General features: G+C 41.5%; 1 protein-coding gene across 1 annotated transcript in view; it reads left to right on the forward strand.

Moving 5' to 3' along the window:
- CARS1 (cysteinyl-tRNA synthetase 1) overlaps positions 1-27,018 on the forward strand; it is a 736,066-nt gene that overhangs the window by 530,284 nt on the left and 178,764 nt on the right. The window contains exons 16-18 of the mRNA XM_044059397.1: positions 8,997-9,186; positions 20,844-20,912; positions 21,305-21,386. Of these exons, the coding sequence (XP_043915332.1) occupies positions 8,997-9,186; positions 20,844-20,912; positions 21,305-21,386 (341 nt within the window). The remainder of the gene's footprint in view (positions 1-8,996; positions 9,187-20,843; positions 20,913-21,304; positions 21,387-27,018) is intronic.

The following is a 27,018-nucleotide window of genomic DNA, read 5'->3' on the forward strand; positions in this document are numbered from 1 at the left end:
GCAACAACTACATGAGATCAGGCTGCCAAACATTAATGTGTGCATATATGCTAAAGGATGAAAATATACATTCAAAAGAACTGTCATGTATAATAGATGGGAGTAACAGCTTTCTATCATAATGGCTACTCTGCCCATTATTATCATGGAATGTCAATAGCATTACAGGTATAGACAAAAAACAAAGTATTGGATTATATTCAGAAGTGTTTGGTACCAATAGCAATGTTGTAGGAGACTAATTTTGATAGAAGGTTTTGTTTAACAATATTGTAAAAGGGAGGAGTACCAGCATCTTGGAACGAAGCTGTGGTGGCTGTATTATCCAAAGAGAGGAAAGACCCTTCTGACCCAACTTCTTATAGACCCATTTCAATTTTAAACCATGATTGTAAAAGGTTTCTCTATACTAGCTAAGAGAATGGCAGAGGTGTTGCCAAATTGATATAGATCAGTGTGATTTTGTGGATGGGATGCAAACTTTTGGCAAAATTAATACAACAGTGAAGATCTACAGGGAGACAGAATATAACAACACCACTATTATTGATGGATCTTTCAGTAAAGTCAGATAGAATTTAATGAGTAGGGTAATGACAGCATTTGCATTCCCTGATAGAATAATAGGGAGGAGGATATATGAAGGGTTGGAGAATTAAGGTGTAAAGGGATGTTCTTCATCTCACATTGCTGCAGTCCTTACATATGGGTAGTCCGCTGTCCTCGGTCGGCCCGAATACCAAAGTATTAGGCTGACGTCGGTCAAGGCGCTTAAAACTGACATCAGGACGTCAGGGTACAAAAGCGCATGACCGACGTCATTTCCTCAGTCTTTTTTGCCGCATGGTCCGATGCAGAAGCAGCGTTGCAAGTGCCGTTCGGCGTTCTGAAATTTTTCGAATTCGGAGTTTCAGACCGAATCCAAGTTGGCTAAGTACCCCGTTGGGGAATATTTTGGTTTTTTCTTGCCTCAGTGTTTTACCGGATGTCAGAAAAAGTGAATAACTGTATTTCTTGTGGGAAACAGATACCGCATAGGGATTATCATTCTTTGTGTATTCCTTGTTTGGGGCCTGAGCACGACGTTGTTGGGTGTCGCTTTTGTGCTAGGTTCAATAAACGCACTGTTAAGCGAAGGTTAGATTGTGCTAGGCTGGTCTTTGGGAAGCGGTGCAATTATAATATGCCGTCGGATTCTCTGGCGCCCGCTTCTGCGAAGAAGCGCAAAGACAAAGCAGTTAAACCCAGGCAAGATGAGTCATCCGTTCCGGACGCCGGTTCTTTAGAGGCTTCAGTGGAACAGGTGGTTCCGACGGAGACTTCTCTGGAGTCTCAGGGGGAGACTTTGATTTTGCAGGAGGTGGTCTCTCAGGAGGCAGGTCAGGCTGAAGGGGCTTCTCAAGTTACTGTAATCCCCTCCCTTCCTAGGGTGGTTAGGCCTTCTCCTTCTGTTTCCAAGGCTTCTCCCAGAGGCAGACCAGTTTTAGCTTCTGTTGGTGTCACTCCTAGTTCAGCAGGGTCTGTGCCTAAGAAGCACATGCTTAAAATGGCAGAAGATTTGATTACTCTGATTAGAGGTTCTTTGCCCCTCCTGATAAGAGGCCTAGGGTGGAGCCAGAGTTGGGAAGTTTTGAGCAGGCTTGGATGTTTCAGAGTCTTCAGCTGAAGACTTGCAGGAGTACTCTCCTTATTCTGATTCTGATGCAGATGATTCCACTCCTTCTGCTTCTCCTCCAGAGGATTTTTCTTTTCAGAGACTCTTCATTCTATGAGGGAACATTTTAAGTGGGAAGGTCAGGACTTCTCTGATTCTAGGAAAAGGCTTAGGGAGTTTTTGCTGTTACCCCAGCATAGGCCCTTGGCTATACCCCTGTTCTGGATGTTGTGGAAGATGTGTTTGCAGAGGCTTCACTTAATCCTGATTCTCTGCCTCCTGCTCCTGTTAAACCGGATAGGTATTACAGGGTGCCTGAGGCTCATAAATATCTTTATAAGAGTCCTAGGGCGGACCCAGAAACTATTAGTCAGGGACCTAAGGGTGTCAAGGCCTCTGTTGTAAAAATCCGGTTCCTCTAGATAAAGAAGCCAGAGCTTTGGATAGATGGGGAAAGAAGGTCTGTACATCTTCTACCTTAGCTATGAGGGCTTTGAATTGCCAGTTTCATATGTTGAAATATCAAAACTTTCTTCTTTCTCAATTGAAGTCTAAGGTGGATGCTCTGGCGGAAGGCATTGAGTGTAAAGAATTACAAGATTTGGTGCATGTCTCTGAACAGGTGGGTAAGCATTCATTACAGTGTGGTTTTGATGCTGTGCAGGCCTCGTCTAGGGTGGCTGCCACTGGCTCAGTTCTTCGCAGGCACGCCTGGCTGAAGGATCAGAATTTATCTGACCATGTTAAGACAAGGATTTTGGATGCTCCTTTGCAGTCTGATGTATTGTTTGGTTCACCTGTGGAGTCAGTCTTGAAGAAAATGGAAGACAAGGCTAAGTCTATGCAGGCTGTTAAAGATTTTTGCAAGTTCAGCCTCCAAGTTTAGTAGGAATTGGCCTGCTAAGGGGTGGACGTAACCTTCTTATGATTCTCAGTATAGGGGTAGATCTAGGCGTGGTAGGGGAAGGGCTCAGGGGTCTTTCAGGCCTAGAACAGGAGTTCACCTGCACAATCTTGGTGAGGGCAGGGGCCAGTCCTTTCGTAAACAGGCCCAATGACCTACTTTTTCAGCTGCCAGATCCTTCTTGCCTGGCAGCACCTTTGGGAGGAAGGTTAGCACTCTTCAAGGAAAATTGGATGTTGATTACCCAAGACAAATGGGTATTGGATATCATACACCAGGGTTACAAGTTTTATTTCCATACCTTGCCTCCTTTCAAAGGCATGCCGGACGTTCCTCCTCAGCAAAGACTAGAGGCTCGCAAACAAATTTCTCTACTACTTCAAATAGGGGCCATACAACCGGTCCCTCTGCCAGAAGTGGGCCTAGGATTTTATTCTCGCCTGTTTCTAGTACCAAAGAAAGGAAACACGTGGAGACTAATTTTGGATTTATCTATCCTCAACACATATGTGGACATTCCCAAGTTCAAAATGTTGACGTTACAACAGCTTTTACCTCTGCTGGGCAAAGATCACTGGATGGTGACTCTGGATCTCAAGGAGGCTTACCTTCATGTTCCTATCAGGCCCAGTTGCAGGAAGTATCTGCGTTTTCGGGCTGGGACTTCACATTATCAGTTCTCTGCATTGCCCTTTGGCTTATCTACTGTGCCCAGAGTGTTCACGAAGGTTCTGGCTCCAGTGGTAGCTTTCTTCAGGCTAAGAGGAATACAGATCTATCCTTATTTGGACGATTGCCTGATTCTGGCCCAAGAAAAGGACGAACTTCTTCATCATTTACAGTATGTGATGGCAGTGTTAAGATGCCTGGGGTATTCTGTGAGCGAAATAAAGCCGAGTCTACTACCCTCTCAGGACATGTGCTTTCTGGGTGTGAGACTGAATACTGCATCCCAGATGGCCTGTTTGACCCCGGACAAACAAAAGAATCTTTCTCTTTACTTCCACCAGTTGTCTCGTCAGTCCAGGCTGACTGCAAGGACAGTCCTTCAAGCCTTGGGGTTCATGGCATCTTGTATTCTGGTACTTCCCAATGCCAAACTGCATATGAGGAAGCTACAATGGTATCTCAAGAATGTATGGACACAGCACTGCCAAGATTTGGACACTGTCATTCAGATAATACCTTGCATTCAAAAGGAATTTTTGTGGTGGGCTCAGGAATGTCACCTAAACAAGGGACTCTCTGTGACCCGGCCAGAGGCGAGTCAGATTTTAACGACAGATGCCTCAGACAAAGCTTGGGAGCTCATCTAAATGGAAAATGGGTACAAGACACGTGGCCTGCCAGACTTCAACATCTACATATCAACTTGAAGGAGATGTTAGCAGTCCAATTTGCATTGATAGCTTTCAAGGATTTACTTCTTCTAGGGCAGGTGTTGATTCAAACAGACAACACAACTGTCATGTGGTACATCAACAAGCAAGGGGGAACGCATTCTTATCCTCTATGCAGACAAGCAATGATTTTGTGGGAGACTGCTCTCAGTTTACAGCTAAATCTTCAGGCAAGGTTTCTGCCAGGAGCACAGAACTCCTTAGCAGATGTGTTGAGCAGACAAATTATGGATCCCCACGAGTGGAAATTGGATCCTCATGTATTTCAGAGATTGACAGTGTTATGGGGAACTCCAGACATAGATCTGTTCGCTTCTCCACTAAATTACCAGCTGCCAAAGTTTTGCACAAAAAGGTTTCATCCCACAGCTTGGAAAGTGGATGCTCTCTCATTCAATTGGAGCAATCTTCACGTGTATGCCTTTCCACCTCTGCCTCTCCTCCCAAAGGTGCTGCTGAAGGTCAGACAGGACAAGCCAAGCATGATTTTAATAGCTCCAGATTGGCCTCGACAGCACTGGTACCCATTACTGAGAAGTCTGGTACAGGAGCCTCCATGGCCTTTGCCTTGATTCCTCACCTGCTGTCTCAGGAGAACAGTCATTTACTCAATGTCAAACTTCATTCTCTACATCTGACAGCCTGGCATATTCTGTTTTAAACCCTGGAGGGTCTCAGCTTCCACAACAAGTTTTGAATGTTATTTTGGAGGCCAGAAGGCCTAGTACAAGGAAAGTTTACGCAGATAAATGGAGAAGATTTTTATTTTGGAGTACAGCAAAGGACTTTGATGTTTCTAAACCTAATTTAAGTGTTGCGCTTCAATACCTTACTGAGTTATTGGACAAAGGTTTGTCCTTCTCCTCTATAAAGGTTCATGCTGCAGCAATTTCTGCTCACTATGACTGTGACCCACCATTATTTTCTCAGCCTTTGTTTAAGCAATTCCTTAGAGGGGCAAAGAATATAAGACCCCCACGTAGAGCTCCTACTCCTGCTTGGGATCTCAATTTTGTGTTGGAGAAACTCACTCTACAACCTTTTGAGCCTGTAGCATCGGCAGAGTTGAAATATTTATCATGGAAGACTGCTTTTTTGTTGGCCATTACCTCTGCGAGAAGGGTTTCTGAATTACAGGCCCTTATGGCAGTTGAGCCTTTCTTAATTTTCCACAAGGATAGGGTGTCTTTGCGTACTAACCCTTCTTTTATGCCTAAAGTGGTTTCTAGTGTGGCTTTAAACCAAACTATTCATTTGCCTACTTTTTATGCAAACCCCCAAAATAAAGGGGAAAGGATTTTGCACACTTTGGATATACACAGACAGTTGCGATATTATTTGAGCAGAACTAAAGGGTTCAGGCAGTCTCAGCAGTTGTTTGTTTCCTTTGCTTTGGGTCCTCAGGGCAAACCTGTTTCAAAACAAACTATTTCTAAGTGGATTGGTTTTTGTATTGCTTTCTGTTATTCCCATCATGGTAAGGAGATTCCAGCTGGGATTAGGCCTCATTCCACTAGGGCTACTGCCACTTCTACAGCTTTTTTAAGGGGGGGTGGCTACTAAAGATATTTTGGAAGCAGCTACTTGGAGTTCAGTGCATACTTTCTCTAAGCATTACCACCTTCCACTTTACTCTAAATCTAGGGCTGGATTTGCCACTGCAATTTTACAGGGCATGTTGGCAGCTCCTAATGCTTTATAGTTTTGCCATCCTCCCTTACCTCTGCTTTGGGATTCTACCCGTATGTAAGGACTGCAGCAATGTGAGATGAAGAACATAGTACAGTTTTGTACCTACCATAAATGTAGATGTTCAAGATCCACATTGCTGCAGTCCAATTACCTCCCTCCTTCCCTCTGTTGTTGAAGGTGGTGGTGTGGTTTGTGTTGTACATGTTGTAAATATGGTTAGTGCACGGGTGGTTGGTTAGGTTTTGCTGGTTTTTGGCTTTGGCCTTTCTTGTTAGGGCCTTCTGACATCTGGGGCAAGAAAAGACTGAGGAAATGACGTCGGTCATGCGCTTTTGTACCCTGACGTCCTGATGTCAGTTTTAAGCGCCTTGACCGACGTCAGCCTAATACTTTGGTATTCGGGCCGACCGAGGACAGCGGACTACCCATATGTAAGGACTGCAGCAATGTGGATCTTCGAACATCTACATTTATGGTAGGTACAAAACTGTACTTTTCTATCCACCACACTGTCTTTGAACAGAGGAACCAAGCAGGTGTATCCTTTTTCCCCTTTTGTTATTTGGTTTATATTTAGAAAACACTGGCAAAGAAAATAAGAAACTCACAAATTCATGGATATAACTGGTATGGTAATCATAAAAGCTAACTTAATTTGCAGATGATCTTGTTTTGTTTTTGATAAATCCAGGAAAGGACATTTTTCTGTTGCAAAATATTTTGAGACACATTAAAGTCATTTCAGGATATAAAATAAATAATGATAAAACAAAGACTACAGTGTTATGCCATGTAGTTTGGATTTATTGAAGGTAAGCACTGCCTACTTAACCTGGTCAAAGTACTTGAAAAGGTTACTGATGCAGTAAACTAGGGAGAAACAGTGTACACTGCATGTCTAGACCTCACAAAGGCATTCAACACTATCCCCCACTTAGGTATCGTAGAAGGTTCTCCTGGCTAAATGTCAATCCCTCTGTAACTCATTGAATAGCAAATTGACTCACAAATAGAACACAGGAAGTTATGATAGGAACCTCTACCTCCTCGAAAAGTCATGTCAGTAGTGATGTTCCCCAGGTTTCACCCTTTGAACCACTCCCTTTTCGTGTCATCCTGTCTCTGAGGTCAATGCTAATGTTAAATGCTTATGGCTGACTAAGTTTGCAGATGACTGTGAACTCTGCCATCATAAACTCTCCAGAGGACACTAAGTTTCTTCAAGAGGGCATTTCCCAAACCAGTAGCTGGTGGCAAAACCATTGACTAAAATAAAACACCAAGAAATGTATTGTAGTATTGTTCAAGCAAGCCAGACATTCCTTGTAACTGTCACATTAAAAACAAACTGATCTGTAGTTGGGTATCTGGAAGCCTGTGTAATCAGTGAACTGTCCTTCAATCACATTGTATCCACTGTTATAAGAAAGTCATTTTTATCACACAGCTTAGATGTAAAGGAATTGCATTCATATACAGGAATGTAGTAATTCCATTATTAAGCTTATCATTGAATATAATGACCGTTTTGATATCCATCTGTCCAAACACTTGTCAAAACTGGAACTGACTATATTGCCTTCTCACAAAAAAAAAAATTAAAGGGGGGAGGTCCTAAATTGTAAAAATTGTGCTGACCATCTCAGGGCCTTTTTCCTGTTCTCAATGTCATGCAGACTACTTAAAAGTGATCAATTCTTCACTTACAGTGGTTCCAAGACTGTTCTTTCAGACCCTGTTATACATTCACAAGTCCAGTGGTATCCTAAACACCCATTCAGGGGATCGCAATTTCAAAATAAAAATAATGTATTGGAGTTGGAGGGATATATGTGGATCATAGGCAGTGTCACTTGCATTAAATTTCTTCCCCTCCACATGTACCAAAGTACTTCTCTTAATGTCTTCAAAAGTATTTAGGGCAAAAGGATAGGTGACCACAAATTCACCTCTGTTTGGCAGCCCTGCCCTTCATAGATAGGGGAACAGTGTAAATGTCTTAACATATCCTTATTCATCCCATCCCTGGGTTATTCATATACAAAATATAAGAGCTAAAAAACATCATGGGAAGTTATGACTAGACTTAAAATCCTCACTGATCAGCAGGTACCCATGAATTGGTTCTGCAATACCCATATTTATTGTATGAATTAAAAAAGGTTCTATTATGTTAAGGGTATGTGGGGAAAAGGCTAAACAAAATATAATGCACAAATTGAGAAGCTGGAAGCTCTTCATTATGGATATGCATGGTGAGATGACAGCATTGAAAATGTCCCTATAGTTTTATATACCAGTCAGGTGTATTTTCAACCAGAGGTGCCCACTTGTTCTTAGTGTCCTGTCCATATTTGCCGTTGTTTTTCTTTCGGCTTTTCCCAGTTAGGGGTCACCACAGCAGAACTCCAGTCCGCTAATGATTGGCAGTCGATTTTTATGGTGTCAAGGTGCCAGCCCAACCTTCAACAAAGGCACGCCCATTCACGCATGTCTTTCGAATGCCACTCGACCACAGGGAGGACATGCAGACTCCACACAGAAGGCGCTCCAGCCGAGAATTGAACGGGAGAACCTCTTCATGTGAGGCGACAACGCTACCGCTGCACCACCGCGGCTGTCCATATTTGCCGTACTGTGTTTAAATACCACATTTTACTACATTAGAACACTCCAGAAAACAGGCTGCAGACTTCTTGGAGCCATACCATTTAGCAAAACTTAAATAAAATAAATAAATAAATAAAATATCATTCTAAAATAATATATACTACTTTCTGGAATAAAGGTCTAGCTAAGTAGATGTTGCATTAAAGTGACATTATAATTGAAACTATTCATTCTCTTCAGCTTCCTTCTCAGAGATCAATTATTTGTTTTGTTAACTTGGTAATCCCTCTAAGTGAGGCCTCTTTTGTTTTTTTAATAGAGGGGACCTGGAGGGGGGGAGTCAGTTGTTCAGCAGCGAACTCATTAGTAAGCTCGTAAAGCTCACCCTGTACAAGTAAATTCCTCTAACAATATACACAAATTGAGAAGAGACCATTTCACATAAATATCTTTTTCCCCAAAAGGTTATTTGCTGTTTTTTGCTATATAATTAGCAAAGTTATTATGTAAAATTCTGTTTTGATGTACACTTTACCTCATGTATATTCTAAACTGTTTTCTGTGTGTTTTAAAATGTGGCATATGTATGTCCTTTTTTGGATTATATGCTTAGCTATGAAGTTCTGTCCTTTAAGAAACGGATTTTCATTGCTGTTTTAAATTACAGGCAAAGTGATTCTTATTTATACTGAGGTGATTCCACTGTCACTCAGCTGTGTGTTTTTCTCTTGTTTAGTTTTTGTGAAAGAAAATCAGCAGTGCATGAAGCTTTGTGTGACAATATTGACACCCGTACTGCCATGGAAGAAATGCGATCCCTTGTTAGCCAATGTAATTCTTACATTGCAGCAAAGAAATCTACCAAGGTATTTCCAAACAGAATGCTGTTGGACTCTGTTGCAGTCTACCTCACAGAAATGTTTAAGGTAAGGAAACCTAGCACATCTATAGCTTGCATTCTTCAACTCTTACATTAGTGGTAGCGTATGTTTGAGTAACTATATAAAGAACTTTTTTTTTTTTTTTTTTAAGTGCACTTAATCTGACCTGTAGGCAATTAATTTGCAAAACTTCCAGCCATCATGTGAAACTTTTCTCTGTAGTTCACATCAAGGTGCTCTCTTACACTTAACCCAAACTGCTTCTTCTGAGTGGATCACTCATGATGGAAGGAGTCACCCAATAGCCCATTTGTCCACAGTTCTTTCCACTACTACAGTGGGAATAAATTTACTCTAAGACCAAGCATAACTACATTTGTAATATGTTTCCTGATTATTAATATTGTAGGGAGTTATGTAATCCTCTGTAAAGTTGTTTAGTGGACTTGCAGAGAGGTTAGGACCTCATGCATAAGCATGTTCTGTAGAAAGTTATGCTGGAGTACAGGGGCACTGATCCATGTGATCCTGTCAGAGTATGACTGCAGTGAGAGCTGTGACAGTAATCTTGGCATTAAGTCAGACTAGTGTCATGAGTGTATAGGGGGATGTTTTGGCACAACAACTATGTGTGGTTTACATGGACAGGACAGCCCATCAAGGCATAGCTGAAGTTGAGAAATTACCTAGTTTGGAGGTGGGTAAACCTCTATGTTTGCAAATGATGTCTGTTTGGTGTCACCTGACTGAGAATTTTGACATGCATGTCAATGATTTCTACCAATTGTAAAGCACCTGGGATGAAAACCAGCAATTCCAAGTGTGAGGTCAGTGATATTCTCCTAGAAGAGTAAATTGTACTCTACTATTGATCCCCTTCAGAAGATCGAAAGCTCAAAACACTGAAAATCAAAATTTCCAAAACTTAAAATATCAACAATGGAATTTGCCCTTTCTCCAATGTTATGCAGTCTTGGAGATGGTATATATAATTAGCAGGGGGTGCATTAAACATTTTATCAATGTTTTGATGTTTAAATTGTTTGATTTTCAGTCTTTTGAACTTTCGGTCTTTTGACATAGACCCATAGATGGTTTACTATCAAAATGTCTTTGATAAAAAAAAATCTTGTTCGTAGCACTGACAAAAAAAAAAAAGTAAAAATATATATCAGGTCACAGTGTCGAAGCTGCTGAATGAATTCAGCAGATTCGACATGGTCTCCAAACAGATCACATGATGTCTGTATAGGAGCTCAGGTAAATGAAACTCCTACACCTCGCATCATGTTTTTGCAGGGCCCACCCCTGATAACTATATATTCCAACTATGAGATCAGAGTACAGTGAGGATAGGCATGAATGTCCCAAACCGCACAGTACTGCAATCTCTGTGCAGTACTTCGAGTTCATATCAGCAAATGCACTGTGCATTCGTTGATGTGAACTTTCGAACATGGAGATATTTAGCAACATGGAAAATCAAACATCCGTCTATCGATTTTCCGTCTGCAGAGCATCTCCATTTGTCACTTTGATAGTAAACCCCCATAGATATAGATCTACATACATGTGTGTATGTATATGTGTGTGTGTGTGTGTGTGTGTGTGTGTGTGTGTGTGTGTGTGTGTGTGTGTGTGTGTGTGTGTGTGTGTGTGTGTAAATATATATATATATATATATATATATATATATATATATATACACATATATACATATACATATACACACATTATGTGTGTGTGTGTGTATGCATGTTTATATATTATAAAAAATAGACAGGGAGAAAGCGAGCACAGCTTTACTTAAATTTTCACATGACCTGAATTCACATACAATACATAAAATTCTATTAAATTTTGAGTAATACTGTCTTGTTTATACACATTTCCATCATTTTTTAATAATCACTTCTAAATCCCATCAACCACCATTTCCCCACTTTCTTTTAACAAGTTTATTTATTCATCACACTTTAACTTGCAGCATGAGTTTACAAATGTCAGATCTGATGCTATCCTTGTCATTATTGATCACGGATGGGTTACAGATCCGATCCTCGGATCCAAGCCGGCAAAGTGAACGGCAGCTCCTGAGCTCAAGCTCCTCCCTACTCCTCAGTTCCTACTACCCATAATCCTCATATCTCGTTTGCCACAGTCATGAATAGTTGGTTCCTTAGCTCGGACAAGCCTGAAGCCAAGTATTACCTTTTTTAGAGGTTTTTCTTCTACGTTTGCTGTCTTCTTCCCCTTTTTAGTGTTAGTAGTATTCTAGTGGGGTTTTTGTTAGTGTACTTTCAGAGTTAGGCTTCCTCCCTTCCACCCTCTAGTTGTCTTTGGCAGTAGGTCCCTTCCCACCTTTTTCCCTTCTTTCTCCTTTCCCAGTGAAGTGTGCAGGTATGGATGATAAGCCTGTGGGCTTCAAACACTAATCCTCATGTGGTCACAAGCTGGCCCCCGCAAATACGCATGAGGAGTGCGTCTACTGTCTAGGAGAGCCCACTTTAGAGGTTTAATGCAAAATTTGTGCCAGATTAAACCCGTGGGACTCTCCTAGACTGTAGGAACAAGCTGCTTCAAAAGGGCTTTGCCTCAGGGGGTCCCTTGGTATCGGGATCCCCCTCAAAGGTGCCCCCTGATCCTTAGAGGAAGCATTTTTCCTCCAGGGATCACTCTTCCAAACAACCCAGGCTCTCTAATGTAAGTGCTCTAGATCGGAGCCCAGCCTCAGTGACTTTGGCTCCAGGCACTTCGGCTCCGAGAGCCTCAGCTTCTAAGGCCGGTTCTGAACCCTCCAAGACTGCCATGATCTGTGATCTGACCAAGGGGACCAGGTCCCCGTCTGGTCCGACGACTTCCGATCTGACTGGTCAGCAGCAGGCCGGCTCAGATCTGTTGGCTCTGTCTTCTGCTCCAGCTCCGTCTGCTCCCTCGGCACCTTCCTAGACGGTCATTGTTATACCCTGGTCCTTGGATCCGAAGAGGCCGAGCAGGTCCTCTTCTAGGGACCGTAGACTGTCCACCCACTCGGGTCACTACTCTGTTTCCTCTAGGTCCACCAGAAGTTTGCTTCCCTTGGATATAACTGGGTATACTCCCTTCCCCTAGTTGTGTGCCTAGGGGTCCCTCTCCCACCCCATTCTTCTCTCTCCCCAACCAACTTCTGAGAGCTTGGTGCCCCAGGTTCAGAGCTCGTGAAAAGGAGCGTCAGTTGACATCAGGAAGTACCCCTACTCCCACACCACCTGGGTCCCTGGTGGAGTCGGCTCATCTTCCCTCGGGGTTGGCCTTAACTCATGCCCCAGATGTCCACCTGGGTCACCAGGGGGCTAGTTCGGGTCCAGAGCTTTCGGATTGTTCTCTTCCCCGTGGGAGTCTCTGACAGATTATGTGGACTTGAATAAAGGGGACGGGTCCCCCAGACTTCCGCCTGAGGAGATGTCCTTCTGTGACATCCTGGAAATCCTTAAGCAGCAGGACAGTTGATCTTCCCCAGCCCTGTCCTCTGAGGAATCCATATTCCTGAAGGCGTTCAGAGCGGGCCCATCTACCTCCTGGGTGTCCCTCCTGCTGACGAGTTGGTCCAGCTCATGGCTAGCAGGGCTTGGAAGGAACTGGACACAGTGGAACTGGTACCCAAGAGAGCAGACATATTGCTTAGCCCCTTAAAGAGATGCCCTTCTTGAGCAAAGGTGTACCAGTGGAAGCTGTTGTGGTTGCCGCAGCCATCAAGAAGGAGCTCGCTGAACAGAGCTCCTCGATCCATCCCCCTAACAGGGAGTCTAAGGTGATGGACCGCTTTGGGAAGCGTGTTTACGCTTCAGCCACTTTTGGACTGAGGACAACTAACTACATGGCACTTTTCACCCAGCTGCAAAGGGATTTGATGTCTGAGCTCTCCACTTCCTTTTCAGAGTTATTGCCTCCGGCTGTCTTGAAGACAGTGTCTCCGAAGCTCACTATTCTCACCTCCTCAGCCAGTGCTTCAATGAGATTGATCAAAAACTTGTTAGAAGCCACCTCTTGAGTGGCAGGTACAGGCACTGCCATCAGGTGCCATGCCTGGCTCCACCTATGCAGATTTGCAGACAACTTCAAGGGTTCCTTCACTAATGCCCCTTTTGATGGGTCCACATTCTTTGGTCCTTCAGTCAAAGAAACTTTGACTTGCAGTGAGCAGGAGGGCAAGACATTGTTGGCTGTTGGGATCATGCTTGCTACTCCCCAATGGTCCTTTTCTAAGACTCGGAGCAGTAAGAAGCTGTTGTTCCATAAGTCGCAGTCTTCCTTCCAGGATGCTCCACAAGATTCCTTCTCTTCTGGCTAGGGGAGGGGGTTCAACAAGAGGCAGAGGGGGTCTGCAAAATCAGGGATTCCGGGAGCCTTTCTCGGAAAATCCCCAGCAGCCCCCTGAAGTACTGCCAGACTGCCCTACGCTGGAGGCAGTAAGGGGTCAGATACCGCTGCACCAACTGGCTTGGGCTTCTATTACTTCGAACCAGTGGGTGCTCAACATTGTATCCAGGGGTTATGTCATTCCATTTGATTCCCCACCACCACAACAGAAGTCACACCCAGATGTCCCACCTTACCAGAGGGAGTTGGCTCTCGTAGAGGTCTGCGACCTCCTACAAAAAAATGCCATCCGAAAGGTCCCAACAGGACAGCAAGGGATCTGGAACTTAGTCTCGCTTCTTTTTATTGCCAAAATGAACAGAGACCTCAGTTGGCTGAACCTGTCAATCCAGAAGTTGAAATTCCAGATGGTCACTTTTCAGTCCATTCTGCCGCTTCTGCACAAGGACAACTGGATGTGCTCCATAGATCTAAAGGATGCGTACTATCACTTCAAAATAGACAGATGCTCCTATTTTAAATATGTAGCTAATTCCCCCTTGCTCCTTAGGAAGACTCGGCTTGTCCCATTTAACTCTTGCTCTTTTCTCTTCTCAAATAATCTCTTTCAGTTCCTTTATTGTCATATAGAACTTCACATCTGGCTGATTAAAAATATACCTGGTATATATATATATATATATATATATATATATATATATCTATATCTATATATATATATATATATATATATATATACCAAAAGAACCATAAACGTTTTTGCTGCCTGTGGTTTATTTTCTATATCCATTATCATAACCTTCCAGTCTCATATTTTTCTAATTATCTTCTGTTTAGTCTCCTCCCATGTGTTTAGCTGCCATGACAGAATCTTTCTTAACCCATATTCCCAAGTATTTAATTTTATGTTCTCATCGGTACGGATGCCATTGAACTAACGCATCAGAACAAAATTTGCACAGTTATCTTTTTTATATTCATTTATTCTGTCTCCTGATAATGTTTTAAACTGCTTCAAAAATATTCCACAGCACTGCACTAGCCTGCTTACATTTGTCAAATACAATATAATCATGAGCAAGGCTGTTTCTCTCGATTATCACACCAGTTATATCCTTGGATTTGTGAGTCCTATATTTGTGCTAAAGGCGAGTAACAGAGAACAGAGGACATCTCTCTCTGTTTCCCCTGTTCAGACTCAGTTTGCCTGATGCACCCCTCCCACCCCGATTCCTGTCTCTGACCGTCATGTATTCTCCTTATTATTGCTATTGTTGTAGTAGGAAATGCAAATGCTGCCATTGCTGTACAAATAAAATCCCAACAGACTATGTTGAATGCTTTCTCTGCACCCAAGTGCACCAACAATAACTACATTTTTTTGTTCCGATTCCACCTGAATCATCATTGTTCTCCCTTCTGCAAAACCACATTGATCCTGGTCCATCACTTTTGGTAGTATTTTTAATATTCTATTGAATAATATAGACAAATGCTTTGTAATCTTGATTTAACATCAACATTGGTCAGTATGATACCAGGTCTGGTGCCTCTTTCCCATCTTTCAGCAATACCACAACCACTGCTTTCCTCCAGTATTCCAACACTTCTCTCCATTTCAGTACATTATTAAACAGTGCCTTCCGAGTCTATATATGTCTTATAAATTTGTGTGAATGGGGAGCCTGTTTCACAGCAGCAGTATCCTTTATGAAATATGTCTGCCCTTCCAAACTGTTCTGTTGATGCTGCAGAAGAGGTTTAGATCCTTAGTCCGAGTATTTCTGATGTCATTTGAATTGCTGATGTACAGTAAATCTGGTAATGGGTCTAAGGATGCTTTATATGCCAGATACAGGTCACCTGTTAGTTTCTAGGATACTGAGTATAGTGACAGGGCTTTGAGTCAGTCCATATAGGACATGTGTTAAGGCTGTTTTTCCTTTTAGTAAGGTATCTGCGTGGACATTTCCAATTGTTGCATATGTCTGAGAGGTACATGCAGAAGGGTGCATTTTATTCAATGATAGGCCTAGTGAGGGCTGAGTAAAGGTGGACAGTGGCATCAGTAGATCTAGACACAATCCCTTTGTTTGTAAGCTGTGCGCTATAGAAGGACTTTCTAGCAGCAATAAACACATGTTGGTCAAAAGTTAGGTCACACTATCCACATAAGTACCCACATCCGAAGAGCTGGGTCAACTGTTAGGTGTGTATTGTCAATGTGGCAGTTTCCTGGTATAGATGACTTCCCAAAGAATACAGTAATGCTTTTTTGGCATTAAATATCAGACAGTGATTTTGACACCAGTTATTTATTTGGGACAAGCCTTCTCGCTGGATGTCCAAGTCATATGGTGATTCATTGACTGCTCCTAGCTTGCAGTTATCTGTAAACTTAGTCAGACAAGAGCCCCTTTGGTATTAGCTTTGATTTTAGAAAAGTAGCTGTCAGACAGAAGAGGTCCCAGCACAGAACCATGGGGGACTCCACTAGTGACTGGTCTCTATGTGGAGGTAACCTCCCCCAATTTAATTTTCTGCATCCTATCTGTGAGTCATTTGGCAATCCAGTGAGTGATGTGGGGGTTATTCCCATTTTATTTAGCTTTTCTAGTATACCTGAGTGGGGAATTGTGTCAAAAGCTTTGCCTGTGTGGAGGTATGAGGTGTGTAACATTTTTCCTTCATCCATTGCTATGATGACCTTTTCAAAAAAATCCACCAGGTTGAGTAAGCATTACCTGTCCTTGACCAATCCAAACTGAGATGGGTCTAGTGTTTGGAGGTTCCATATGTCCTTATTGATTAATTCCATAAGTCTTTTCATGGCATATGAGGCTGGTCAGACTTGTGGGTGTCTAATTGCCTGGGTCTGTGAAAGGTCCTCCCTTATGCAGGGGAGTGAATGTAGCTGTTCTCCATTCATTTGGTACAAAACCTGTTTGGAGGCTGAGATTGAACAGTGTTGTTAGGAGTGAGGCTAAATCATGCTTCATGCTGTTTAAGATACATCCAGGATATTGTCAAGACCCATTGATGCAGTATTTTTAGCTTTTGATATCACTTTTAGGACTTAGTCTTGAGTGATAGCTAGAGGTGAACCAATTTCAGGTATATCTTGAGGGACAGATGGAGGGGAGGATGCCTTCCAAGTCTATATCTGTCTTTCAATACATTAAACAGTGCTTTCCAAGTCTGTTTCTCTCTTTCAATACATTATTAAGCAGTGCCTTCCATGTCTATTTCTGCCTTTCGATACATTATTAAACAGTGCCTTCAAGTCTATATCTGTCTTTTAATACATTATTAAACAGGACCTTTCAAGTCTGAATCCATGAATTCATTTCTGACTTCCAAACCTGTCTAGGAATTACATGCGTTCCTGGGCTCTCCATAAGTAGTGTCTACACATATAAGCTTTTATTTCTTCTGTAGTTATCTTGGCTATCAGCAATTGATTGTCTTCTTCCTGTAACACTGGCAAATCTAAATCTTCAGTAAATATTTCCAGTTGCACCTTACCTTGACTTCCCCTTTTCTCAGCCTTATGTAAATGCTCATAACATTTCCAAAAAAATTTCTGCCTTGTCGAAATGTTTAGTTATTCTTCTCATCATAGGATTCCACTGAATTTTACTACCACTCTACTTTCCATTGCCTTAGTTTTTCCACTAACATTTTCTGTACTCTGTGGTTATTGTCACAAATAGCTCCTAAATAGCAGTTTTTATAAACTCACTTCTAGTGAGTTACATGAGTTTACTGTGTGTGGTAGTATTTATTTCATTTAGTTATCTTTATCAGACTTAGTATATTATAGTTATATAAGTATTTTTTGTGACTGTAACTATGTGAGTCAGTATTAAACTCACTAGTAATAATGAGTAACTGTAGAGTTGTTAGTTTCTGTCTTTTAAAACTTTCTTTAAAACACTAGTATGTTTGCCTTAATGTATTCTCTGTGGAGCTTTTCTCCTCGGGCCTCTACTGAAAATGGAAATACCTCCAGTTAGACTAGCCCGGTCAACAAATGTAAAATAAAATAAAAATAAAATAAATAGTGTCTAAATAAACACTTATTTTTTTGTAGCATGTTGCAGATGTTCTTCCTACTGTTCTTAAAGATTTTGCTTTTTGTTCTTTAGTGATGTAACATTTGCTAGTTCTTCTAAATATTCCCTCTAGGGTTTGATGATGACTTTTGGTTACTGTCTCTGTGACTTACCCTGTCGTCTTCCTCTCTCAGTTAATCTCATACCTTCATAAAGGAATTGGATGACTGCACGGGCACCCACAATTTCCAAAATGGGATCCGGGGCATCAAGTTGTGCAGAGGCCAGCAGGCCTTAAACTTGTTTACCGAACATATGAATGATAGTAGCAGAGGAACGAACAAGGATGACTGAGGTTGCTCTTGTTTTCAGTTCTTTGATATGTCTGAACCCTACACAGTGAGGACTTCACTTCTGCAGGTTTTCAGTAGTCTCTTTTCTTATTCCCGACTTGTTCCCCTCACAAGTCGCTGCAGCCTACTTTTCAGCCATGCAGCTGAACACTTATTTGAATTGGTCCTGTCTTATCCCGTCAGGTTTTCCTGACAGTGGCTTGTGTGGAACTGAGTCCAGGACCTTGTTGATGTCCAGGTAGAGCATATGCACTGGTACTCCTGTGTCACTTCATCTTGTAACCTAGTCATAAAACTTGAGCATGTTTAAATGACAGCTTCTCTTTTCTGTGAACCATTCTTTGTTGCTGTCCCAGAAATTGTTGTCCTCTAAGAGAGTACCCATCCTTTTCTTCAGAATTTTGTCCAGGATTTTCTATACTATTGCCATTAAGCTAATAAGCCTGGAGTTCTCTATCTTTTTCCTGCTTCCCTCTGTCTACAGAAGTATCAGGCTTGTTTTCAGTGCTTCTTCGGTAGCCAGTCATCTGTTGAAGATCTCCATGTGGGAATGTACCAGCATACTGGCCAGATTGCTTGTGGGCCTTTGTGCTTGATCATCCATAAGGATAGCTGTTTGCCTCTTTGCCTTTCCGCATCCTAATTTCTCTTCATTGTTTCACCACTCTGTTCTGCCTCACTGCCAGCATTGCACCCCAGCTTTCATTCTTTTTTCCAGACTGTAACAAAATATTCATTTAAATTTCCTTCATTTTGGTTGAGAGGGGAAACAGTAACAGACTGCAAGCTTTCAGTAACTACCCATCTGTACTGTTTTTTGTCACAACATATAGTGGCTCTCAGTGGTTGTGGAGAGGATTCATTCTACATGATCTGTTGATGCTACCACTTATTTCTCAGACTCCACATTTACCAGGCACTTCAGTTTTGATCTTGATTTTTGCACTAGATGTAGATAAACAGTCCTGTGCCGAACATGCTCTCAGCAGGTTTCCTTCCATGATTTGACATATATTTATTTACACTGACATTATCATCCTCCTGTAACATCTGATAAAAGAACAGTCTCAAAGTAAGGCAGCAGATTTATACAAGGTACACACCATAACAGTAGATGCATGAGAGAGAGGTTCTTGCAGCAGAGGCACTGAATTCCTGACCTTCATCCTGTAACTTAGTGCTGTTGTGTGCTTCTAGGCTATGTACTTACTTGCCAAGTCATCAGCCTGGCTTCATAGGCTCATAGGTTCGTACTAGGCTATCTGCCCTAGGGCATTTATAAGCCTAGCCAGAGTGTGTGTGTGGCTTTCGCCACCCCTTGGGATGAGAATACTATGCCCATTTAGGGTTTAGTTTACTGTGCCTCTGTCTAGTAGTGACACAGAGATGACCCCCGGGGTAAACCTACGATCTCCCATCCACTCGTCAAGATTTCTCTTGAAGAAAGTTAGTGAGGGTCTCTGCCTAACATGGACTGGGATTCTGTTCCAGAGTGTAGGGAGCCTCTGGGTTATGAATCTGTCCCTCCAGCACGTCCTGTTTATTTCTGTGTTGAGGTTCAAATCTCTTGCTCTCATGGCTCTGATGGATTTGGATTTTCTGAGGTGGAGCATGTCCATTAATTCCGGATTGGACATGGCCTTGTACGTCAGGCATAGATCACCTCTGAGTAGGCGGTATGCGACTGAATAGAGCTGGAGTTTCTTCAGCCGGGCAGCATATGACAAATGTTTGAGACCCTTTATCCTCTTGGTGAGGTACTTTTGGGGTCTTTCCAACTGCTGCAGGTGTCGGGTAAGATACATCCCAAATGGGGCATTGTACTCAATCACGGGCCTGATAAGAGAAGAGTACAGGGGCACAATGACCTCTCTTGATCTAGATGTGAATCCCTTCATGATAAGGTGGGCAATATAGAAGGTCTTCCTAACCACCTTGGCAATGTGAGTGTCAAATGAGCGGTTACTGTCAACTTGGGTCCCTAGGTCCCTGATTACCTCTTCCGTACTTAATGGATTACCACCTGTGTGGTAATTTGTGGGTACCTTGTTTTTCCCAAAGGGTATGACTATACATTTTTTGGCAATCAGTTTAAGGCCATGGCTCTGGCACCAATTATCTGTTTCTATGAGGCCTCTCTGAAGGATGCTTGTATCCACTGGAGTATCAATTATGGCGCCCAGTTTGCAGTCATCTGCAAATGTTGTCAGCCACAATCCTCCTATGTTTGCTTGCACCTCAGAAAAATAAATGCCGAACAAGAGGGGTCCCAGGACTGAGCCCTGTGGGACACCGCTTGTGACTGGCTTAGAGTCTGACATGGCTCCAGCAATTCAGTCCTCCAGTGTAACACAAAAGAGTGAGCAGATGGATTTACCTTTCTGTAGCATCATTAGGCATTTGCTATAAGAAGTTCCAGTGCATGTGCAAGGGTAAATAAATAGAGGGCATCTGAGGTCAGCTCCTTCTTTACTGTTGTATGGCAGCTTAATCTAGTGCAGTGCAAACCTGTCAGTGACTAATAATCTGGCAGCTAAAGCAGTTAAGACTACAACCTGCTTCCTGTAGTACAAAGTTCATGTCCTTCAGCCTCCATTTGCCTGCTTTGAGACTCTGAGCAAGTCCCTTAACCAGGGATTGCTATGGGGCAGTTGAGAAACTGTGCTAGGCTCCCTTAATTGTCTATTTGACTACTTGCCCATTAAATACCCATGAACCTATGATTGCCCGTTGAAGGAAAAGTTAGAAGCAGATGCCAGAATATTGGGTTACTATGAGTAGCATTTTCTGCAAAAGTCTTTTTATAAAGATTCCCTTTTGATTCCATACCTTAGTAGATATAAATAATATTTGGCAAATTATGTTTGTATAATCTGTTGTTTTCACATCTAAAGACAGTTATATGACAGTTGTATGTATCTGCTTTCTTTACCAGATCTTTGGTGCCATAGACTCTGAAGAACCAATTGGTTTTCCTATTGGTGGAACTGGCCAAAGCGTGAATGTAAGCACATTATAAAGATTTTGTTTGCATTTATTTTAACAACTATCTATGCAAGAATGTTATGTGTGTGTGTGTGTGTGTGTGTGTGTGTGTGTGTGTGTGTGTGTGTGTGTGTGTGTGTGTGTGTGTGTGTGTGTGTGTGTGTGTGTGTGTATATATATATATATATATATATATATATATATATATATATATATATATATATATATATCCAAGCATATCTTATATAAGCTGTTTATAATATGTTCTTTTACAGACCTATCTTTATTTTGATGTAATTACACTAAAAACATATGATTGAATGCAGTTTTAAGTACTGTCATTTGCATCCCAAGTGCATAAAATGTATTGCAGATTTCAAGGAACTGATGCAATGACATTTTCTTATACAGCTGGAAGCCACAGTAATGCCATTCCTTTCAGCATTATCACAGTTCAGGGAAAGCATACGTCAGATTGCAAGAGAGCAGAAAGGTGAGCTATTATGAGGTAAAATGTGAACAGAAATGTTGTAGTCTGTCAGTCATAATTTCTATGTTTAAAGCTTGCAGCTGCACACAGTTGTACAAAGGATGTTTCTTTGGATACTAGTCACTGTAACAAAATCTAGTGTAACAGTCTTAATTGGTACATACTTATATAGGTGCCGGAAACTGTTGAAGACTTGGGGGGGGCGGAGGGTGAGAGGGGCACTTTGCGATTAAAAAAGGCAATTTTTTATAACTATTTACTACCACAGCATATGTTCACTTGCAGGACATTTTAAGCTTAGCCAATTCCCTTTTGTTGCTTGAATTAACATTTTCTGATTGGTGTTACCTATCCCATGGCTGATAATTGTATATTGGCTCTAGTGAGAATAACTGTGATCATACCATAGATAATTTGAGGGGACCCATGTAAGGGATGCAGCATTTAGGAAATGCCTGTATCCATTAGTGGCATGAGGGACAATCCTGGAGTACATTTTCTATTACCCATCCTTAGATCCAAGTTGCATTTGAATATGGACAGATGAGCTTTGTTTTGTTTTTATGGATAGTCTTTTCTGGAACAGTGGTAGCCTCTGTGATATATATCCATCTCTCCACAACATTCTGTTTAAACAACTGGATTGAGTATTTCTGATGCCATTTGACTTGCTGATGTTTAGTAGGTCCATCTGTATAAAGTCAGAGGATACCTTGTATGCCAGGCATGTCACCTCTAAGCACTCTGTAGGATACTGAGTATAGGAATAAATCTTTGAAGTGGTCCAAGCAAGACCTGTTGTTTAGGACTTGCATCCTTTTAGTATCTCTGAAGGCATTCCAATTGTTTCATGGGGCTGGACAGATACATGCCAAAGTGGGCATTATACAAAATTATTGACCTATTGAGAGCTTTGTAAAGGGGGACACTTACATCTCTAGATCTAGTCACAATTTGTTTATAAGCTATGCAATATAGAAAAGTTTTCTTACAACTCTAGGCACATGTTGGTCAAAAGTTAGGCCACTGTACACACAAGTTCCCAAATGCCAAACAACTGGGTCTGTTCTCAGAGGGCATTGTCATGATTTCGACACCAGTTATTATTTGGGACAAACCTTCCTGTAGGATGGTTGTCATTTGGGGATTCGGTAACTGCTCCTAGCTTGCAGTCATCTCAGACTTAGCCGGCCAAAGCCCTTTGGCATTTACTTTTACTTTTGAGATATATATGCCAAACAGAAGAAGTGTCAGCGCCGAACCCTGGGGAACTCCATTGGTGACTGGTCTGTTCCCCTGCATCCTGTGAGCAAGTTGGCAATCCAGCTAGTGATGCAGGTGTTTACTCCTACATGATTCATCTTTTGTACTACACCTGAGTTGGGGATTGTGTCAAAAGGCTTGTCCAGGTCAAGGTAATGTGGTGTGAACTGTTTTACCTTCATCCATTGTTTTGGTAACAAGAGTAAAGATTAAAATTTGCCCATGATTATGAGCCTTTCACACTTTCCTCCGGGCTGTTTTCAAACACATTTTTAGGGCCATGCATACATGTATGCATTCTTTGATTCACCTTCCTGATTGCAGTAAATTATATTCCTTGTATAATACAGCACCAATTGTTTCACACGATGTACCTTCCTAATCAATGAGACCAAAAACTAGACCTTCAGACAATGGACCCACCACACTAAACAGTCAAGACTCAAGTTTACAAAACTAAGATTACCATTACTAACTAGCAGTTCAGTGCAGCTTAGCTGTCCTGCTAGTACCTGGACAGTAAATACTAAACAAATCCTACCCAGAATGTGTTTTAAATTTGTAGTTTTGAACAGTCTTCTAGTAAGCAATGAAACAAAATGTATGAACCAATAATGACAAAACTACCAACTTCAGAAAATTTCAAACATAAAAGGCCATTCAAACGTCTGTCATTACAATCCACCAGTATCAGTAAATATACATCTCTGCAGAAGCAAGTCATCTAAATAATTCCACATTAAAGGGATTTCTAACTAATGAACAGGTTGCTGTTAAGAAACACTGGGAGTAGAAATCATAGACTTCTGTATCTAAAGAAAAAGGGTACTACATGTTGTGCTACTAACAATGCAAACTGACTTGGAATAAGCAGCACTAAACTTCTCTTCCCCTGAAGCTCTCAGCTCCTTGAAAAAAAATGTTATTTAACATTTGTTACCAGGAAAGTCCGGCATGGAACAAAGCCAGTTTTCAGCAGAGGCTCAGGGAGAAATGCTCCAGATGCATGTCTTTGTAACATGGAAGGAAACCCAAACACCCAGAGGAAACCCACACAAAAACAGGGAGGACATATACAGACTCTGCACAGAAGGCACCCCAGCCAAGAATCAAACCAGAGAACCTCTTGCTGTGAGGTAACAACAGTACCACTGCACCATCCACTTGACACAACTAAAGCTCACAATTTCATAACAGAAGAAATCTGGAGAAAGGAAAATTTTATTGGGGGGGGGGCGCAAAGGCCCAATATCAGGGACGCATTTTAAATATTGCTTGTATAATCTTAGAAAGTTGCTGAAATAATGTTTTGTGTTACCAAAAAAGATAGGAAGACTGAAACTTAAAGGGCTATCATTATTTAGAGAATTGACACTAAACCACAAATTTTAAGAGGAACAGACCAATGTATGTGAAAATCTAGACAGTAGAGAGCTATGGATTCTGTGGTGGTATGGATAGAGAAAGCAGGTACTTGTACCTAAGGCTCAAGGGTCGAGCCTGGGCAATCCTAACCACCAGTTATATGTAACTGGGGCATTTTACACACACACACACACACACACACACACACACACACACACACACACACACACACACACACACACACACACACACACACACACACACACACAGTTTAATAAAACATAAACAGACCTGTTTCAATAAAACATAAACTGCTTTAAAAAACATAAACAGACCTGCTTTAAAAAACATAAACAGCTTTAATAACACATAAACAGCTTTAAAAAAGCATAAACGAACCTGCTTTAATAAACCATAAACTGCTTTAATAAAACATAAACAGACTTAATTTAAAGAAAACATAAACAGACTTACTTTAAAGAAAACATAAACAGACTTACTTTAAAGAAAACAAATGGACCTGCTTTAATAAAACATAAACAGACCTGCTTTAAAACATAAACGGACCTGCCTACTTTTAAACATAAACGGACCTTTTAGTGTGACAATGTGCTTTCAACAGTTTAAAACCACCATGTAGGTCTCACAGCAGCACAACATTAGACTAAAAAGAAACACAAACTTTGATACGTTACCACAAGGGAAGAGCATTAAGAATGTTCACTCTCAAAAATATTTGAAAACGTAACATTTGCTAACTTCCAGCAGAAACTCCTCCGTTCTGCACAGAAATAAGACAGAGTTCAACCGCTTTGCAGCTCAAGAAAGCAAACCCTCTGTTTCCGTACTCGCAGCTGTTTCATTCAAACAGCCGGAACTGACGTCAGTGCAGCAAACCCTCTGTTTCCATGCTCGCAGCGTGAAAGAAAAGACATTTAAAAGAATGCTTGCAGCTGTAAAAAGTGAGAGGTTGGGCTCCCCCTCGCTCTATGGTTCCATTGCCCATGCGTACTTATAATCCATTATGAAACAGAATTATTAAGGGACATTGTGCTTGAATGTAGCTCTTTGATGTCTTATAGATTCGTCGATTATTACTAAGTTAGTGACCCAGGGGGCCTTTCTAAGCCTAGCTTTCCCAAAAGAATAATGACTTGTTTAAAGACAGTAAGTTCAGTACTGAATATCAGACTATCAGAAGCACTATATTGCACAAATGGAATATTTTTCCATGTGGCAGGTATCCCATTTGGGCGACTTATTGTAAAATATCCCCCCTTGATTGTCATCCTGATGCTGTTTGACTATTTCAGTCAGCAGTTCACATAAAAGTACTTTATACTGCCTGGTAAAATCACGCAATGGCAGACTTTTTGAAGTATCTCCTGCTGTCACCTGCTGACATTGTTGCCAGTAGCATAATTGATGGCATACAGCCTGAGATGATGCACACACACTTTCTCTCTCTAGCTCTACTCTCTCCCCCTCCCTCTAACCCACCAACCCATTTGCTGTTCAGCAGACAGCCTGCAATCAAATCAGTGTCCTGCTTTTGTTTGTTCAGATCAGTAATTAATCTGAAATGTTAGTACTAAAGTGAAAAATGCATACAGACTTTCAGTTTCAGAAAAAAATAGAGCTATTTTTGTTTTAGGATTTGTCTGCCTCTCACCTCCACACAGAGTGAAACTAACTGATAAGGCCATTTGCTTTTACAAAGAAAAGGATTTTGTGTGTTGTAAGCAGATGCACTGGATATTATATTCATTGTGTCTGGTGTCTGCCTTAAAAGTGGTACCAGTAACTGTGTAATACTTAAAAGGTAGTGAAGTTTGATGATGGAATTTAATAGATTAATAGATGAATGTGTGAAGTGTCATTTGAACTGCAAGTTCAGAGACAGAATGTTTCTATCAAAGCATTGCACAGCAGTTTTGTGTAGTTCATGCCCATTTGCTTACTTCATGTATTTCGATCAAAAATGTGCTGGTGTTCTAGTAAGATCAGTTGTTTGTCACAAAGTTAAAGCTCATAATCCTGAAATGCATAATCATGGTAATATAATATAGAAGACCAAAACGCTGAAGACCACAATGTCGAACTTCTGGACTTGCCTTCCCTGCAGGACCTATGTAAGTACTTGTCCCTGGGTTTACACTAGTAGGGATATTCAGTATTCAAGATTTTTAGATATTATTGTCTTCACCATTTTGGTCTTCTGTATTATGTTACCGTGATTATGCATTTCAGGATTGTGGGATCCAACCTTGTGATAAACAACCAGTAAGATCTTAATCTGTTGCTTGGAGTCCTAAAGACATGCACACAATTTATATCTGTATTTTTTCAGGGTGGGGATGTCTTTTAATATATTAGTGTCTGCATTTTTGTGCCACACCCCTACATGACTGATCCATTCTGCTAATGTAGGAGCTAGCCCATTTGTTCCTGATCAGGGTGAATGTCCTTTTACCCATTTGTTACATAGTTTTATAGATAAGTACTAGGCTAGCAGTCCTTGCAGGCCATTTAAGCTTAGCCATTTTCCATTTTTATGCTCAAAATAACCTATCCTGTTTGGTTATAGATTGGCCTTACCCATCCGATGGTCAATAATTCTGTATTACCCCAATGAGAATACTGGCATCATACCATAGATAATTTGAGGGGAAGATTCAGGAGTTGGCTCTGTCATTTAGTAGTACAGGGGCAGTCCTAGGGTAAATTTTCTGTCTCCCAGCCATAGATCTAAGTTGCACTTGAAAATGGACAGTGATAAACTTTGTTTTATGTGGATGGGGAGTCAGTTCCCCAGCAGCGGTATCCTCTGCGAGATATACCCATCCCTCCAAACCATTCTGTTTTTGTTGCATAAGATGTTTAGATCCCTAGACTGAGTATTTCTGATACCACTTCCACATGACTGTCTGAGAGTCTGTAGGCCTACTTACTCCCCGGGAGACCTAGGAGCAGCAATCAGGACTTGACCCTCGTTCACTCTGGGCAT

The sequence above is a fragment of the Protopterus annectens genome, chromosome 17.part0, assembly GCF_019279795.1.
Source record: "Protopterus annectens isolate FY-2018-M chromosome 17.part0, PAN1.0, whole genome shotgun sequence".
In the NCBI taxonomy this organism is placed as follows: domain Eukaryota; kingdom Metazoa; phylum Chordata; order Ceratodontiformes; family Protopteridae; genus Protopterus; species Protopterus annectens.